The 18,682-nt window shown below is 45.2% G+C and overlaps 1 protein-coding gene, 1 long non-coding RNA gene and 2 pseudogenes across 2 annotated transcripts; 2 read left to right on the top strand and 2 right to left on the bottom strand.

Annotated features, from left to right (window-relative positions):
- Positions 1 to 1,892: 1,892 nt before the first annotated feature.
- On the bottom strand, positions 1,893 to 3,761 carry LOC148159899 (uncharacterized). Its single transcript, XR_015762645.1, has 3 exons — positions 3,290 to 3,761; positions 2,831 to 2,943; positions 1,893 to 2,191 (listed from the first exon to the last, which is right to left on the bottom strand). It is a non-coding gene; the product is annotated as an uncharacterized LOC148159899 (long non-coding RNA).
- Positions 3,762 to 7,178: 3,417 nt separating this feature from the next.
- On the top strand, positions 7,179 to 8,687 carry LOC148159898 (glutamate receptor ionotropic, NMDA 3B pseudogene; annotated as a pseudogene).
- A 1,278-nt stretch (positions 8,688 to 9,965) lies between these two features.
- grin3bb (glutamate receptor, ionotropic, N-methyl-D-aspartate 3Bb) lies at positions 9,966 to 13,227 on the top strand. Its single transcript, XM_088005244.1, has 7 exons — positions 9,966 to 9,992; positions 10,061 to 10,206; positions 10,372 to 10,487; positions 10,897 to 11,048; positions 11,345 to 11,509; positions 11,587 to 11,654; positions 11,986 to 13,227. The coding sequence occupies exons 1-7, from the start codon at positions 9,966 to 9,968 to the stop codon at positions 12,821 to 12,823; spliced, it is 1,512 nt and encodes a 503-aa protein (XP_087861370.1). The 3' UTR covers positions 12,824 to 13,227.
- Positions 13,228 to 16,337: 3,110 nt separating this feature from the next.
- Positions 16,338 to 17,535, bottom strand: LOC148159897 (uncharacterized; annotated as a pseudogene).
- Positions 17,536 to 18,682: the final 1,147 nt, after the last annotated feature.

The raw sequence follows: 18,682 nt of genomic DNA, 5'->3' as shown, positions 1-18,682 counted from the left end.
TCTGTGGTCAGCTAGCGTAGCCGTTAGCACAGCCATGACGTTCCCCTCGTCTTTTTTCTGCTCTTCTTTTCTTGTTCTGCTGGTCATCCTCTGACTTACTGGTCGCCGTTCCAGTGCAGCAATATTGTTACAAATAGTTTAACAAGCACAAAGTGAAAATTAGTAAAGTAGTAACGTTAGAGGTGGGAGCTTCAGAAAAAGCGTCTACTCCATCTTGCAGTCCAACCGGAAGTCCACAACATAAATTTTAAAGTGAAATCTTCTTGGTGAAGAAATCTTTATTTCTATTCTGTTTGAATGTGAAATTGTTATTTCGCAAAGCATTGCTTTCTTGGTCTGTTCTTATTAATATATGAGATTTTGGTTGGGATGTTTTATTCTGAAGTGAAAATTCATCATCAATGGGCTCTTTGCACCTAAGGCGTTGACGTCACATCTCCAGGAGCTAATGCGGCTCACTTTTTTCCGCTTTCAGTTACCATGACTGGTAGAAAAGACTAAGTCGTATTTCAGATGCAAAAAAACAATACTATTAACATTGTTGTCTTCCTAATATAATGGGCTTTAAAGTTTTCGTTAATTTCCAAGCGATCCTGAATTAAGAAGATGGCTTGTAAATATCTGTCGCTACCAGCTAACGCCGCACAGCAAAGTTTGCAGCCTTCACTTCACTCCGGATCAGCCTAAAACTACCGGGGATACGGATGGTAAATAAAGGAGCCTCCCTGAGTTATTTCCATGGAATCACTTCTATATTCAGCCTGAAAGAGTTTATGGGAACGAGAGAGCAGACCAGAGCCAGACAGCCGAGCAACTGATCCGCCTGTACATCCTGCTGTAAACACCGTCCTATCTGAGCTCTGAACAAGAAACATGCAAAGGTAATAAAACGAAATAACACGGAGACATGAAGCAACACGGTCATATTTTTCTAAAAGCAGCAACTTTGAACCTGAACAGCTGAACCAGATCTCTGACACCAGAGCTGCGCTACTGTTAAGCTATGAGGCTTGTTGAGCTTCGTCAGGCTTCGGAAGCTAAAAGCCCGAACCGGAACCGAACCCCGTTAGTCTGTGACACTAACGACAATAAACACACATAATATACTTGAAAATAAGATAAATACATTGTCCGTTAGAATGTTTACCCAGATAGCACAGAATGATTGAAACAACATTGAATCAATGTCAGCCAGAAACATTGAATCAACGTTGAACGCTGACATTGAAACAACATTGAAAGTGGTCGGTGACTTGTATGTTGAATCAACGTTAGGGTTTCAACCATAACTGACATTATATCAATGTTGATTCAACCATCATCTGTATGTCAACTTGTATGCATATTTGTGTTGATAGTACATTGAATCAGTTATGAATCAATGTTGATTCTACATTATATCAATGTTGAGTCAACCATCATCTGAACGTGGATCTGCATCCGGATTTCGGTTGATTCTACATTGAATCAATGTTGATTCAACACTCATTTGACTGTGGATCTGCATGCATATTTGTGTTGATTCTACATTGAATCAATGTTGATTCAACACTCATTTGACTGTGGATCTGCATGCATATCTGTGTTGATTCTACATTGAATCAGTTAGGAATCAACGTTCATTCAACCATCAGCTGAACGTGGATCTGCATGCAGATTTGTGTTGATTCTACATTGAATCAATGCTGATTCAACACTCATTTGACTGTGGATGTACATGCAGATTTGGGTTGTTTTTATATTGAATGAAAGCTAAGGACTTATGTACATTTTAGGTCTGATAGGTCTACATCATAACATGCCACTAAAAGTTTCTTCACTGGTGTTAAACACTGTATTATTGGCAGATGATGCGTAAACTGTGTACAAAAGTTTAAAAATGACAACATGGGTTTGATTTAACATTTTATTTAAGAAAAGAGGGACAGATCTTTAAACATATTTGATTCCTTTTTGACTGTCAAAACAACAGTCTGTTGTCCACAAAAGAACAGAGTCCATGAGGTTAAGCTTTGTACTGTATGAAGTAGGGAAACAGTACAAGTTGTGGTAACCCCAGTTTGACTCTGGTTGGCGTCACTTTGATTCCTTGTGATGTTTTCCTCTCATTCTGGCGCATAATGAAGCCACTTCTTGACAGTTTTGCTGCAGTCCTCAAGAGTCAGCTTTCGGTCAAACTGCAGAGCAACAGCTGAAAAAAATAAAAGTGAGGAAGGTGCCGGTTAGAAAGATGATAAACATTTGAAAAGTTCTGAAACACAATGAAATATTAAACAGTGTACTGGTTACAGGTCTGAGAACAAATACAAACCATATAGTTCCCCATGTACACTCACTGTTAAATTAATATCTTAATCTCTCATTAATATTTATCTTAATGTTTACATATACAACTGCATTTACCCATCAAGCTGCAGTATAGTGTAGGATTTATGATATTGATATTAAATCAATATTTAAAATAAAGGGCTGTTTATCAGAAAACCTAACAATAAAACTCAGGGAGGATCAGGTTTATTTAACACACCAGAGACAAATAAATCGAACAAAAGGTGATTTATAGTGTAGTTGGAAAAATTATAATTTATACAGAATAAACTTCCATCAAATAGCTGGTTCAATCTTCCATCAACTACAAATATTTCCAAATAAGTTGATTAAATTCCTTAAAAAGTGTCTATATGCTAATAAAGATCCCACACAAGTAACAATAGTCCAGTTCAATTTAACCAGTTACCAATCCAAGGATCAACAGACTGAATCAGTCATTAGCAGGTTTAGTTCAGTGTTTCACCTGCCTTACATGTTAAGTGTTTCCCTTCTGCCTCACCTGGATTGAATCTGTGGATGATTAACAACCTTCTGCACTTCTTGATGGCTGCAGACGGTCATGTAATCATCCAACTCAGCTGTTCTGGTACAGAGGTTCATTTAAGCACGACCCTAGGCATATCATAATAAAAAGTTAAAAACAAGTGATTACTATCACAACAATTTAAAGCCCACCTGGACCAGCCAGCCTTACACTTCCTTGTCCACCACATGCTCTCCCAGACCAAACAATAGGCCCCGCCCTATTTTAAAAACTCAAATCCCACAAAATCTCGCAGGATTTCATACTTAGGCCTGGAGTGGTGGGTAGGATGAAAATAATACAAAAGGAGACATGACCTCAATTATTAAAAATATCCGTTTTGCCCCAAAATAACCAGGATTACTATGGGCACAAAACAATGCCCTTATTTTTCAATAAACACATTTAAGATCAAAGTAATATTGAAAAACTTACCATAAAAGTGCTCAGCGGAGAATTCAATTCAGAAGCCGGTAGCAAACAAGCCAGCAGCAAAGTGGCTGTTTGGTTGGGACAAACCACAAGTGTAAAATTGGGGAGGTGGACTGTACAACTCCTAGTACAGACTTGTAGATGTTTTTGTGTCAACACATTATGCACAGTCAGTAATAATATTTACAGACAAGTAAGAAAATGTACAGAAAGGAATCACAACCCACTGTTCTCAACATGTAGTGCTTAATTTGAAACATGATTAACCCCCACCTAGTAATAAAATGTTCTGACCCAGAGCTCAAGGAGGGGGAGGGAAGAAGGAATGAGAGGGGGTAAAGAGGAGAAGGTTGGGAGGAGCGGCTGGGTGGGGGAGGTTTGGGAGGGAGTAGGGGGAGATGAGGAGGTGATGAGGGCTGCAACAAACTGCCCAGATTGCACACAACGGTAAATAAACGTTGAATTATAGTCAGAATGGTTGATTAAATGGTTGAGGTCAACAACTGACGGTTGATCAACCATCAAACAACCATCCACCTCCAGCCAAGTAACCGATGCTGAAACTGTGTCATTGAGTCAATGTTGTTTTGTGGTTGAAATCTAATGAATGAAATGCTAATGTCTGATCAACGACTGATCAATGTTGAATCAATGTTGAATCAATGTCAGCTCTTTTGCCACACCCCTTCCCCTCCTCTCCTCCTCATCAGAGCTCTGGGTCAGAGCATTTTATTAGTGAGTGGGGGGTATTACATTCTAAATTAACCTCTGTAAAGGATAGTGGGTGAAGATTCATTTCTGTACATTTTCTTTCTTTTTCATAAAAAAGTCCTAATGACCATTTGAGTGTGATATATTGACACAAAAACATCTACAACTTACTACAAGGAGTGGAGCAGTCCACCCCCACCATTTACATGAGTGGGATGTCCCAAACACACAGCCACTTCGCTGTTGGCTTGTTGGCAAAAGATGTTAATTCAATGTTGAATTGCCATCATGTGCAATCTGGGCAGGCGCAGAGCTATGGGGGGGGGGCTTAAATATCTGATTATAGACTGAGAAAGTCTACCGCCTGTTGAGAAAGGTCTAGTTAATGTTAAAGTTACTTTCCCTCAATGGAATATATACTAGTCAGTCCCAGTGACCGTTTCACTCACGGTTTAGCCGATGTGTTTCCTGGGTAAAGATCAACCAAAAAACGCAGACCAACCTCCCCGCCCCTCGCTCAACAGTTTCTGGTAGCGCAGGCGATAAACGTCAGGGGCCTGGTGATTCGTTAGGGGTCCGGTAATTAGCCCCGCCCCCCGGCCCAACGCTGACTTGTTCCGCTAGTGAATCTGGGTACAGAACGGAATCACAACTCAGTGTTGTCAACACATAGTGCTTAAGTTAAAACGTGATTAACCCTCACCTAAAAGGGGTTGTGCTGTGGTGGCGCAGGGGTTAAGCACAAACCACAATCAAGGACTCAGTCCTCAACACAGCTGTCACAGGTTCAATTCCTGACCTTGGCAACCTTTGCTGCATTACCCCCCTTCTCTCATTACCCACTTTCCTGTCAATTAACTATCAAATAAAGGCCACTAGCCAAAACAATCTTTTAAAAAATGAAAAACCCTCACTTAAAATTAAAGTTGTTTCACCCGATTGAGGGGTAGATGGGCCCAGGTGGGGGGAAAGAGGTGTGTGTGTGTTTTTGGTGGGTGGAGGGAAGGGGGTTGGGCGCTTGAATGGCAGGCGGTGGTGAGGGGTGCAAAAAACACCTGAACACTTTGATTACTAGTTTTTCCCCAAACCTTATCCTCAAGGCAAACTGACCTGCATGCTTTCAGTTCAGCAAAACCTTGTTAATCAAATGTTAATTAAAATCATGTGTGCTGAATTAGGGAAATGGCTAAAACTTGCAGGGCAGTGTGCCTGGTGCCAGTGCTGAAAAACACTGGATTCGATGTGGCATTTCAGTCAATGAATGTTAATTGGCTAGAATTGAATGGTTGTTTGATGGTTGATCCAGCTTCTGTCGTTGACCTGAACCATACATGCAGCCTTTGTGATCATAATTCAACATTGAATTAACATTGTGTGCTATCTGGGTAGTTCTTCCCCAAACCTTGACGTCAATCAAACGGACCTGCGTTTTTTCAGTTCAGCAAAACCCCGTTAATCAGACATCAATTAATAACATGTGTGTTGAATTAGGGAAATGCCTAAAACTTGTAGGGCCTGGAGGACCAGTGGTGAAACACACTGGATTCGACGTTGGCATTTCATTTATTTGATGTCAACCACAAAACAACATTGATTCAATGACACAGTTTCAACATTAGTTAATTGGCTAGAATTGAATGGTTGTTTTATAGTTGATCCACCATCAGTTGTCGACCTCAACCAAACATGCAACCTTTGTGATGATAATTCAACATTGAATTAACATATTTTCCAACAAGCCAACAGCAAAGCAGCTGTGTGTTTGGGACATCCCACTCATGTAAACGGTGGGGGTGGACCGCTCCACTCCTTGTAGTAAGTTGTAGATGTTTTTGTGTCAATACATCACACACACACAGTCAGTGAGAATTGTTATGAACAAGTAAGAAAATGTACAGAAAGGAATCAGCACCCACTATCCTCTGCAGTGCTTAATTTAAATGTGATAACCCCCGCTCAGTAATAAAATGCTCTGACCCAGAGCGCTGATGAGGAGGAGAGGAGGGGAAGGGGTGCGGCAATACATCTGACATTGATTCAATATTGATCAGATGTTGATCAGACATCAGCATTTCAGTCATTAGATTTCAACCACAAAACAACATTGATTCAATGACACAGTTTCAACGTTAGTTACTTAGCTAGAGGTGGATGGTTGTTTGATGGTTGATCCACCATCATTTGTCGTCTTCAACCAAAAATCAACCATTAATCAGACTTCGGCATTTCAGTGATCAGATTTCAACCACAAAACAACGTTGATTCAATGTCACAGTTTCAACGGTTTGATTGGATGGTTGTTTGATGGTTGATCCACCATCATTTGTCGACTTCAACCAAAAATCAACGATTCTAACTATTTTTCAACGTTGATTTAACATCATGTGCTATCTGGGTAGATACTTAAATAGCACATTTTACAAGAACAATGTCCGAGAATATTGCCTACTAGCATAAGCTAATGTTAATGTTAGCCACAAAGTTTAAGTAAAACTCACCTTCGTGTCAGTGAATGTATAACGAGGCGAACATCTTAAAACCTTTCTCCAGCTGACTTGTTGGGGCTTCGGATCGATGTACAAACCTTGGCCAAGCCCTGCAGCACCTAATGTAAATGATATTTGTATTGGATCGGAAACAATCGAGCCGCTTTACCCCGAATGCGGAAGCTGAGGTGCAAAGAGCCCATGGAGCCTGATTCCAATTCGCCATGGCAACCACTGAAATACGGATGCAAAGTTGGCTGCAGCACAAAGTTTTAAAGAAAAATCAGATTCAGCTGATAAAATCTGACTTGGTTTCCTAGCACAGAGTGGTAAATGAACATTTGTTCATTTATATGAACAAATGTTTTGTTCATATAAACTTTGAAACCAGAAGTTAAGACTTGGTTTACTTCCTGTTTGCTCTGTTGGTTCTGCTGGAGGTTCCTTCCTGCTAAAGTGGAGTTTTTCCTTACCACTGTTGCCCCCTGCTGGTCAGGAGGAGTGATTAATGTGAATAATGATCGGACCTTGATGCTGTGGTTGATAACTGGATCAGCAGGATCAGTTATTAAAGTTCTATCAGAAGTTGTTGTGAATTAATCAACAATTGAAACTCATGAAAATGTAAACGGATTATTGTTTCTGCAGCCAGAGGTATTTTTACATGCTTCACTCTGGAGAGCCTCATATCCTCAATGACTGTTAATGCCAACAAAATGTCAGGAAGTAGAGTTCAGTGTTACGCTGAGGCGTTCAGCAGCATTAATAATATAATTAATAACATATCCTGATATGCTAACAAACTACTTTAATCTGCTTTTTAAAGGAAGCTGCATCTTTCCTTGCTGCTGGTCTGAGTTTGCAGGATTTCTCAGCTGTTTTTCTTTTCCTCCAGGTTCCTGGCCAACACCTCCTTCTCTGGACTAACAGGTCCAGTTGGCGTTGACCAGAACCGCTCTCTGGTTCTGACTTCGCAGCGGTTCCACATATGGAGCCTGCGGCGGGATGCGCTGGGCCAGCCGGCCTGGGTGACGGTGGGCAGCTGGGAGGACGGCCAGCTACAGGTGGAGGACCAGGAGGTCTGGCAGGGGCCCAAACCCCGCCGTCGGGCTGAGGGGTCGGGCGGAAGGAGTGGGGGCCGCTGGAGGCCCGGGACGCCCGTGGAGGGGACGCGGGTCCGGGTGGTGACCCTGGTGGAGCATCCCTTTGTGTTCACGCGGGACGTGGATGATGATAGCAGCTGCCCCGCCGGCCAGTTCTGCCTGGACGCCAGCACCAACAGCTCAGAGACTCTGGAGCGCTACTTCCGGGAGGTGGCAGCTGGGAACGGCAGCTCGCTGCCTCTGGAGTACAGGAAGTGTTGCTATGGTTACTGCATTGACCTGCTGGAGAAGCTGGCTGAGGACCTGGACTTCCACTTTGACCTCTACATCGTTGGAGACGGAAAGTACGGAGCGTGGAAGGGCGGTCGTTGGACGGGGCTGGTGGGCGACCTGCTGAGCGGCCTGGCCGACATGGCCGTCACTTCCTTCAGCATCAACTCCGCCCGCAGCCGTGTCATCGACTTCACCTCGCCCTTCTTCTCCACAAGCCTGGGCATCCTGGTGCGGAGCAAGGACACAGCGGCCCCCATCGGAGCCTTCATGTGGCCCCTGCACTGGTCCATGTGGGTGGGCATCTTCCTGGCGCTCCACATCACAGCGCTCTTTCTCACTCTCTACGAGTGGAAGAGTCCGTTTGGGATGACGCCTCATGGTCGCAACAGGGTCAGGGTGTTCTCCTATTCCTCGGCTCTGAATCTGTGCTACGCCATCCTGTTTGGGCGAACAGTGTCATCCAAGACGCCAAAGTGCTGGACCGGCCGCTTCCTGATGAACCTGTGGGCCATCTTCTGCCTACTGGTGCTGTCCAGCTACACCGCCAACCTGGCAGCCGTCATGGTGGGGGAGAAGACCTTTGAGGAGGTCTCTGGGATCCATGATGCCAAGGTGAGAGAGCAGCTTCATGCTGCAATGAGTCTGAACCAGAGGAAAGGTGCAGGGCAGAATCAGAACCAGCAGAAGAGACTGGACTTGGCTGATTACCACTCAGTGTTTGATCCGGAAGCTGATCTGATCATTTCAATTGGATCTGCCGACTTGTTCTCTGTTCAGTGGAACAACAGCAGATTCAGTTTGCTCTGTGGATCACCTGCTCTGCTCTAATTACTTTTCAATTCAGCAGCTGACTGAAGCATGAAACACACTGCTGGGTGTTTGTGCAGCCGGCGCTGCTGGGAGCTCAAAGGGCTTTAATTGGACGTCCATCTGTGTGAGATGAGCTTTTATCTTTTAATGTACAGAGGCTGAAGCTCTGCAGCTCAACATTTTCTGTCTCCTCAAACCTTCCCAGAGCGGGTTGAGTGCTTGGTTTTCAGCCTTTTGAAAGGGACTCTGATCAACTTTTGGGCAATTTCTGTCTTCATCAGACTGGTAGAAACAGACCTAAGAGAGGCAACAGAAACTGGTTCGCACTGACTCTTAGAGAAGTAGTGACTCATGATGGGAACACTGCGTTCCTTAGGAATAATGTCACAATTAGAAACCTCCTGTCCAGGAGTGATATCCATGCATTTGTTACTTCAGGTCTTGACTACTGTAACTCTTTACTATCAGGAACTTCACAGTTAACAGCTAAAAGCCTTCCGCTCCACTAGAGACCTGATGGGTACCAATATTCCCAACAGAACCCTTTGGTACCAGGCTGCTGGTTCTAGCAGTAGAATGGGAGGAAGATCCTGTAGACATCAGGCTCCTTCCTCTGCAGTCAGTAACTAAAAGAAGTTATGAATGAAACTGTATTGTAAGTTTATTGATGTTTATTGATGTGTATTGATGTTCTCAGGGGCGACCTGAGAACATCTAACCTGCAGTATTGCTGCAGTCAACGACACAACGATAGTGATTGTCTGCTGTCGCCCCCTTCTGGTACATTAGGAGTGAATACTGCAGGTCAACGACTCGGTTCTCTGCTGGGTTTACTTTGACAGGAAGCTTCTAAACTCATTTAAATCATTATCTGAATTTGATGCGTTGATTTAACTGGATCAACTGGAATAGCTGATATCTGTCTGGATGACAGATCTAGAAACATCAGATTAGATGTTTCTAGATCTGATGGCTTAGGAAGAGGGTGTGAGAGGTTGTAGATTCTCAGTCATCCATGACATCACCATCTCAAGAGGTCAAGTACCATAGAAAGCAACTGGACTAGAGAAGAGAATAAGTTATGTCAGCCTCTCATCCAAAAGGTGAAATATCTTCAGGAAACAAGAGGGAAAGTCCAGCTAACTGCTTTGAAGCTAGCACATGTTGCCTACCAGGAAGAAGGTCTTGGCTTAGAATCACCGCTTCGGTCCGTCTGCATGTTCTCCCGGTGGATGTACGGGTTCTCTCCAGGTACTCTGGTTCTGGTTGTTTGTTAATGTTTTTCCTTCCCCCGGTATGTTGTGTAACTCAAAATTCCCAAAGGTCGATTCAAAGTCAGCAGACCTTAAACAGCAGATTTCTTCTCATTTCTTCTTCGTTGGTGTGTCCAGCTGCACCATCCATCGAAGGGCTTCCGCTTTGGGACGGTGAGAGAGAGCAGCGCTGAAGACTACATGAAGAAAAGCTTCCCAGAAATGCACGAGTACATGCGACGCTTCAACGAACCGACAACGCCTGAAGGAGTCGCAACTCTAAAGTAAGAGTGCAGAGTCCAACAGGAAGTTCTACTCTGGTTCTCACAGATCTGAGGTTCTGTTGCACATGAGATGGAACCTCCTCTGTTTGCTTCTGGTGCTCAAACCAACATCTAATGATCAGTCTCCATGGTAACATGGACTAACCGTGTCCCTCTGTCCTGAAGGACAGATCCTCCTCAGCTCGATGCCTTCATCATGGACAAGGCCCTGCTGGACTATGAAGTTTCCATTGATGCCGACTGTAAACTGGCAACGGTTGGGAAACCCTTCGCCATCGAAGGTCAGTGTCTCAGTTTCCTGGTCCTGTCTCTGTGGGAGACGATCCTGCGTCTTCTAGGCATGTCCCTTGTCCATAATGCCTCAGTCAAATGACTGAGTGTCCTCAGTGTCCAGGCAGGTTCTCCTGCTGATGGATAGACTTTTGGACTCGTGTTGAAGCAGAGCCACGGCACACTGGAGGACGGGAGCTGCCACACGTGGTCCAGAACTCACGTCCACCATGTTTTTTTTCCCATTTATTTTATGGAATTTTATTTTCGCCAAGTTGCTGTCATCACATTCATTTTCAATCTCAAATGAACCAATAAAACGAACTGGAGAATCTGTTCGTTTTATTCATGTTCCAGAATCAGTTCATTAAAAGTTTCAAAATAACCATGGAAACAAACATTTCCATCTGTCTCCGCCAGGTTACGGCATCGGACTCCCCCAGAACTCTCCGCTGAGCTCCAACCTGTCCGAGTTCATCAGCAGGTACAAATCCGACGGCTACATGGACCTGCTGCACGACAAGTGGTACAAGGTGGTTCCCTGTGGGAACCGAGTGTTCGCCGTGACCGAGGTCAGCCTGAGCAGAACCCAGCAGAACTCAGTGTCTGGATGCCATGTCTGTTTATGGTTCCAACTGCTTTTGTAGTAAATGATTATTTATAATGTGGATTTAAAGAAGAGTAGCCATTGTCATGGAGACAGCTAATGGGGATCCAAATAAACAAATTTTTGTTTACCTGTGTAGGGATCAACATGTCTGTTGACCCTTCTGCGCGGTGCGTTCAGTGTCCTACTGCGCGGTGAAGGTTAGGGGTTACCAACTTGGCGCCCCCTGCAGGCTGATTGGGGAACTGCTGTCTGTGTCAGACTCTGCAGATGGGCATCAGTCACTTCTCTGGACTCTTCGTGTTGCTGTGCGTTGGAGTGGGCGGAGCTCTGCTGACCCTCGCAGGTGAACATGGGTTTTACCGACTCGTCCTGCCACACATCCGCCGCCGGCAGAACCTGAAGTACTGGCTGCACACGTCCCAGGTGAGTCATGATGTCACGTCAGAGAAGAACTTCATGTTCCTGAGTGGAGAACTGAGTTCCTGATTTCCTTCCTGCAGAAGATTCACCGAGCGCTGAATCTGACGTACGACGATGTGAAGAGGCAGCGGGCCGAGAGGGAGAAAAGGTGGACCCGGTTCTGGCTCTGATGGGACCCAGAATAAAACCATAATAAACATTTTTAAATATTTAAAAATTTCTCTGCATATTTTTAAGTCTGCTTAGGAAAAAAAAACATTTATGGAACTGATATTAATATATTGTCCTTTTGTACTAATAACTGACTTTATCTTTTTGACTTTGTCATTTGGTTGAAATTTATATTTAGTTTATTTTTAGTTTATATTTAGTTTTAGGGTTTTTTATCTCCATGTTTTTGTGTCAGTTTTAATCTGAACTGAGCAGAAAATGTTATAAATCAATAAATGAAGAGAATAAAATCTACTTGTTTTGTTCAGCTGTAACCTGGAGAAGACCCAGGCAGGCCAGGGGCCCGCTGGTGCCTGGGAGCCCCCGGGTCCCTCAGTACCCGCTGCCGCTGCCAGGTGGAACAACGAGTCCAGGAAGGAAACTCCAGCTGCTGCAGATGCTGGAGACTTCAAGCGAGTTCACTTCAGTCTGGAGACCCTGAACACACGGCGCCTGCTGGCGCGCCTGGCGGTCTCGGAGGCGAAGGGAGGCGGGGTTAGGGGTGACAGGGCGGAGCCTGTGAAACCAAGGGCGGGGCCAAGCAGCCGGCTGTGTGAGAATGGGGGACCGGGAGCTTCACTGGCCAGTCTTGTGCTTTCACTGCCCTCCTCTTCCTCTGCGAGGACCAATGCCCCGCCCCTTCCGGGTGTGACTCCTCCCATCTCAGTAAAGACCCAACCCCTTCCTGAAATACCTCTTCCTGATGCAACCCCGCCCGTCCCTGGTACGGCACCGCCCCTTCCGGTTGTGGCCCCGCCCCTTCCTGATGCAACCCCGCCCAACCCCGGTACAGCCCCGCCCCTTCCCGCAGAACTGGCGGCGCTGCAGCAGCAGATCGATCAGATGCGGGAGAAACTGAGGACTGCGTTGGCTCGCCGGGCAGAGATCCAGACGTCACTGGCCAAGCCTGTTTCTATGGCAACCACCAGCCCACCTCCAGTTTCGGTGACTTCTACAGTGATCCCGTCCCCCACCTTACCTGCCATCACCATGGCAACAAGCCTTTCTCCAAACAGGAAGAGCGTGACGACCATGACAGCCCCCCCTCACAGGCTGCTGTCCAAAGTCCCGCCCCTCCGCAGCAGGCTGTCCAATCAGCGGAGGTGATGCCTTCACGTAACTTCCTGTGGACAGATGTCTGGACTGAGAAACGACAGATTTTATTTTTACAACCCGAACAAATGTGAATGCAGTCCAGCCTGTCGTTGCTCAGTGGCGCCCTCTGGTGGACCACCGCAGCTGCTGACATTCCCGTTGCATTGAATTTAGGACTTTCTGTATATTTTCACTTTGTTCAGACCTGCTGTGAAGCTGTTGCTGTAGGAACCTTTGTGTAAATCAGAACCAACCATTTCAGGCCAAATGAACTGGAAGAGTCGAGGCATCGGCCTTGAAGAACTCCGCATTGAAATTCTTTTTAGATTTGGTTGGTAAATGTTTAAATATGCAAACATTTGTTACTGCAGGTCAGATTTATCTTTTAGTTTCAATAAAATCCACATTTGAATCTGGTGCCGTTTATCTTCCACTGATTCGCCTAACTGGCTGACGTATCCTGATTACCTGGCAGGTGTTCCCAAACATCAGGAGAAGACTGCCATCATAAACGTTGCAGGTTTTACTGAAACATTAAGTTTTCTAGTCTGGGAAAAAAAGAACAAAGGCAGAAACATGAAACAAACATTTAGGGAACGATCGGTCAAATAACCTGCAGAACAAACTATGGTTAAGAATCAGCCATTGCACCAATGTTTGGCTTGTGTGATTATTAATAATTAGGATCAATAATTTATTGTCAATACATTTATTAATGAGTTAGTTTCTTTAAATTTATCTGAGGCAGCAATCTGGAATGATTAGCCGAACATGCCGGTCTCTAATGGACTGAATTCAATGCTATTGGAAAGCTAACTCTGACTTAGCAGGAAGGACTCAGAGACTCAGCCAGTCAAACACTGAGACAATCAAACCTGAATGTTTATTAAAGCTACAGCGGTTTATGTTGGACTTTACAGTCCAATATAAATCAGTAGCGCTACGCTACCATCTGCTGCAGCATTTTACCCGTCCTGTATTCAGCTATGGGTCTCAGTCAGTCAGTCAGTTAACAGGAATCAGGGTCTGTATATAATAAAGCAGCAAGAGCCTCATAGTCTATAACCAGGATTGTGGGTAAACCCAGGTGGTAAAACGGTTTCAGCTCGATTCTGAGGGTTCGAACAGGAGAGACCAGCTGGGTGTGACCTCTGACCTCCTGATGTTCAGAACAGCTGTGAGGCATTCACTGACCACTTCAAACATTCTAATATATTGTTTTCACATCACATAAAGGATTCAGGCTTCACCTAACTGAAAATGGAATAAAAATCACACATTAATAATAAAACAGATTCAGATTTACTGATCAGATATCAGATGAACCGGTTTGCAGGTTCTAGGTCGATCAGCTCCTCTCCAGCTTTTCTGCCAGCTGGTTCTGGTTCATGTTCCTCAGCGTCTCCTCCTTGGCTCTCTCAGGACGGTACTGCTGGATCATCAGATCCACGGTTCTGATGGCGTCTGGATCCTCCAGACGACTGACGGCGACAGTCTCAGATCTTCAGGTCTTCAGATCTGAGATCAGTCAGGACCCTGAACAGCTGCAAGGTCACGTCTGCTGGGTCAGAGCTGCGGTGAGTCGGTCTGCGCCAAGACTCTGACTCACCTGTCAGCCTGACCACCTGACTCCAAACCTCACAGTCTGCAGAGCCAAAAAAACAGCCAATCACAGGGTGCAAAGCCACATGGCATGTCAGCTCCAGCATCACCATGGTAACATCAGGGGCACTCGGACCTCAAATGAAGGCAGGAAGTTGTCGTAGGTGGTAAAGTTCAGGAACTTAGAAATCTAAAATAATGAGTTAAAGGAAGGTAAAGTAGTGGTGGAGCTTTAAGTATAAGGAGAGAAGCCAAGCTAAGAGCCTGGATGAAGTCTAGTCAGGTGTAACTGGGGTGAGGCTAGAATGGATGAAGGTGTACCTTTGGTTGGATGACAATGACAGGTGCTCCAGTCAGTTTGTACATCTGATTTGGGATCAGTTCACAGTCTGGAATTACTTCCAGATATCCAGTTCCAGTCCGTCGTTTGAACTCCTTCCTCACCTGAACAAGATGAAACATCAGAGCAGAAGTTATACAGATGACCAACCCTGACCCCTAGTGTTTTCCAAATTTACTGTCCACTGCCAAGATGGTTCCATCCAACCAACCAACCATCCGTCCAATCATCCATCCAACCATCCAATCATCCATCCAACCATCCAATCATCCATCCATCCATCCATCCAATCATCCATCCATCCATCCAACCATCCAATCATCCATCCAACCATCCAATCATCCATCCATCCATCCATCCAATCATCCATCCATCCATCCAACCATCCAATCACCAAGCCAGCAACAGCTTGACTGGATCCTGTTGATGTGACCAAACCGAAGCACGAGAAACAATAGATGTTAATGATCACATGACTGTCTGTCACCTGGTCAGGTGTGATGAGGTCCATGTAGTCCCCAGTGACATAAGCCACAAATAGTAAGTTTTTATTTTTCTCTGCAAGTAGAAAGATTTCTTGATTATTGGTCAGAACTAATCAGTGATGCCAGAGTTAACTAATAGCCCTTCTCTCCTAATGCTGACTCTACTCGTATATTATACAGGTTTCCCTCTATTTATGGCTTCATGGCACCAGGTTCTTTGTCAGAACCCATTTCTCTTGGGTTTCAAGCATGCAGAGTGAGGCGGAAAATGCAATGACTGACCAGGGATTGAATTCCCTGGTTGTATCACTAAAGTGGCTCATATTCTCCTGTATCTCGCTGCCTGCGGACTTTCCTGGGTCTTTTCTTTTTGCATTATACCAAAAGCTACAGATCAAGCAGAAAGTTAATCACAGCTCCCTTTGTTTTTGTGTTGAGTTCAGATCACATCCCACAACTTTCCAGACTTTGGGGGCCACACTACATGTCAGACCCAGCCACTAAAACTGATGCGTAACCATGGTGGAAAACCACCTGAACAGGTGCTAGTGGAAAAGACACGACTCATGACAAGATCAATCATCATTGTTGACAACATGCTAAGTTTTACACCAATTTGTGAGAGAAAATGTTTCCTAACATACTGGAGACACAAAAAAATCAGGGATGGTTTCACACCTACCCTGTTTCACTTTGGAAAACACTAAATGTAATATGAAGACTATAACTGAAACATTTCCTGTCCAGGTGAACTTTACTGACCTGAGAGCAGCTGGCAGTGAGGCAACTGGAGTTTGTTCCAGTCAGCAGAGTGAAGCGGAAAAAGGGACCAGCTGACCTTTACTCATGAGGAAGTCCACATCCCAGGGAACCACCTCATGCAGAACATCACCAAGACCCTCCAACACCAGACCAGTATATAGGCAAATGTACATACCAGGCTTCAGGCAGTTCAGTCTAGAGTCAAATAGAAATATAGAATAGAAACATTCTTTAGTGTCCCACAGCAGGAAGGAAATGTGTCAACATCAACATAATCCAACACTGAAGATCATTCATTGCCTGTAAGTTGAGTGTTGTACCTGAACATATTGTCCTTCATATCGAAAACATGAGTGAAGTCAGCCTAAACGGCACAAATATGAGTATTAATGAACCAATGAGCAGTGAGCAGCGCAGTAGGAAGGTCTCACTAGTGGACCAGCTCTGATGCTCAATGACTTCTCTGAAATCTTTTCTTCTTCAAGACCAGCACCTGGTATGGATGACATCACAGATCAACATCCAATCAACCTCTTTATAAATCTGGGGTGCTCTCTAAAAACTGTTAGAGTTGCTTAGCAGGTTGACTGGGAGAGAAGGGGACCCATCAGCCCAGCCGGAACCATCTCAGGTTGACATACGCAGTGCCGGGGCGATCTTCTTCACAACCTCCTTTGGCAGCCATACGGCGGAGGCAAGTAGTCTGCCACCACCCACTGGAAACATCTCAGCTCATCTGAGGTCAGACTCTCCAACAAGTCTGATGAGTCTTGGAAGTTCTAGGAATGAAAGCAGCATATGTGATGACATGACTCAACCCCGATTACATCAGTATGACAGTTTAACCGGAGGACTAAAGACCTTTTCTCTGATTTCATCAACCAGCTCCTTCAGCATGAACAGTTCTGATTTGCTGAGGATGTGGAACAACACCTGTTGGGGTTCATGTCCCTTCCTCAGAACCAGGTCTACCAGGGCCCGGTTCTTGTGCTTGTTGAGGGCGTAGGCGCTCCCAGCCTCCCTGTTTGCTGCGTTCAGGGTCCTGTTGTACCGCAGGGCGTCAAGGACGGCACCCGGCCTCCGAGTCCTGCTGATGAGCCTCCTGCGGAACATCCTCACAAAGCCAGGGCTCATTTTGGGTTCTGGTTGGGGAACTCCTGAAGCAGCGTCATGCTGACAGGTCGGGTTCTGGAGGGACTCATGATGTTGAGTCCTGGATGTTCTGGACTCAACAGCTTCAGCGCCGCAGCCAGAACGTTGAGTGGCCCATCCTCATGGTAGCACAGGACCAGGGTTCTGGCCGTCCCCAGGGTGTCGGCAGAGCGCAGGCAGTGTGCTAGGATAGGAGGGGTGTCTGGCAGGAGGTTCTGGCTGAGGCAGCATTGGACCCACCACAACTCCACTTCTGACAGCCCAGAGAGGCGGTGCAGCAGCTGCTCCACCTGCTGCTCTGGCTGCTTCAGCTGCTCAGGGCTCCCAGCAGAGGGCTGCGCTGCCTTCAGGGCGTTCCCCATGACCCGGTGTCTGGGAACAGAGTTCAGCTGTCTAGTTTGGTGGTTCTGGGTTTCCTCCAGATTACGACAGCAACCTGCCCGGAAACTGATGCTAACCACTGAGGAATGAATCTGCACCAAGGCCAAAATTATTCATACCCCTGGCAGATTGAGGCTCAACATGGTCAGAGGAGCAAATGAGGTCCAGCCACTGGCATCACCCTGTAAACAACTCTAGCTATTACTGGTTCATCATCACTCCTCCATTTGAACAAATATGTAGATTTTTGGTCAAATCTGTTTTACAGAATAGGAAATTACATTTCAGTCTTTATTTCCATTCTTACTTATGTTGAGTTTATTATCTGTTTTGTGTCCTGCTGCTGACCAATATCTTCCTGGTTCTGGAATCAATAAAGTTCATCCAGTATTCATGAAGAATCTTGAGGATGAAAGTAGAATTACATTATTTTAGGAAAATTGTCTGGAAGTCTAATGGATTTCCGTGGTTGGGATTGCAATGACTGAGGTCCTCAGAGCGCTGCTAGCCAGCATGATGAAACGTGAGCAGAGGATCTTCAGAGTCCGAAGGATGGAGGACAGACAGACAGGAAGTGGACAGAGCTCTGCTCCGTCTGTCCTTCACTTCCTCATTTCATGTTGGACCGTCCTCCAGATTAAAACCAGCCAATCACAGTGGCTGGTTAGTGTCTGTGATTGGCTGGTTGAAATAATAACTTATAATAGTTAATAGTTTTATTATTATTATTATTAATAGTTAATAATGAATGGCGGCAAAAAGAGCAGCAAGGAGCCGCGATGTTAAAAACCATCAAACAGGCAGATGGGAATTCATTTTAGTTTCACCATCATGACACCTTTCTAAATCCATCGATCCAAACCCACCAGAACCAACCTGGACCCAAACCGATCAGGACACAGACTGAATGGTTGGATGTTCGATCTTTGCTGAACGTGTTCCCAGCTGGTTTGGGTTCTGCTGACAAACAGAAAGGCCACTGAACCATTATCTTTCAAACCCAGAACATTTCGGTCCAATCCGGTTCTGGTGCCAGAAGGACCGTGTCAGTCAACTGAGATGATTCTTAAAACGGTTCAAGAACAAAAGTCTGCGGTACTGACCAGAGGAGCAGAACCCAACCCTTGCTTTCAGTCCATCCGTGTGCTG

The sequence above is a fragment of the Poecilia mexicana genome, unplaced genomic scaffold, assembly GCF_051168715.1.
Source record: "Poecilia mexicana isolate PSO_F unplaced genomic scaffold, ASM5116871v1 scaffold_4, whole genome shotgun sequence".
In the NCBI taxonomy this organism is placed as follows: domain Eukaryota; kingdom Metazoa; phylum Chordata; class Actinopteri; order Cyprinodontiformes; family Poeciliidae; genus Poecilia; species Poecilia mexicana.
The sequence above is the reverse complement of the archived record's forward strand: the minus strand, read 5'-3'. Positions and strand labels throughout refer to the sequence as shown.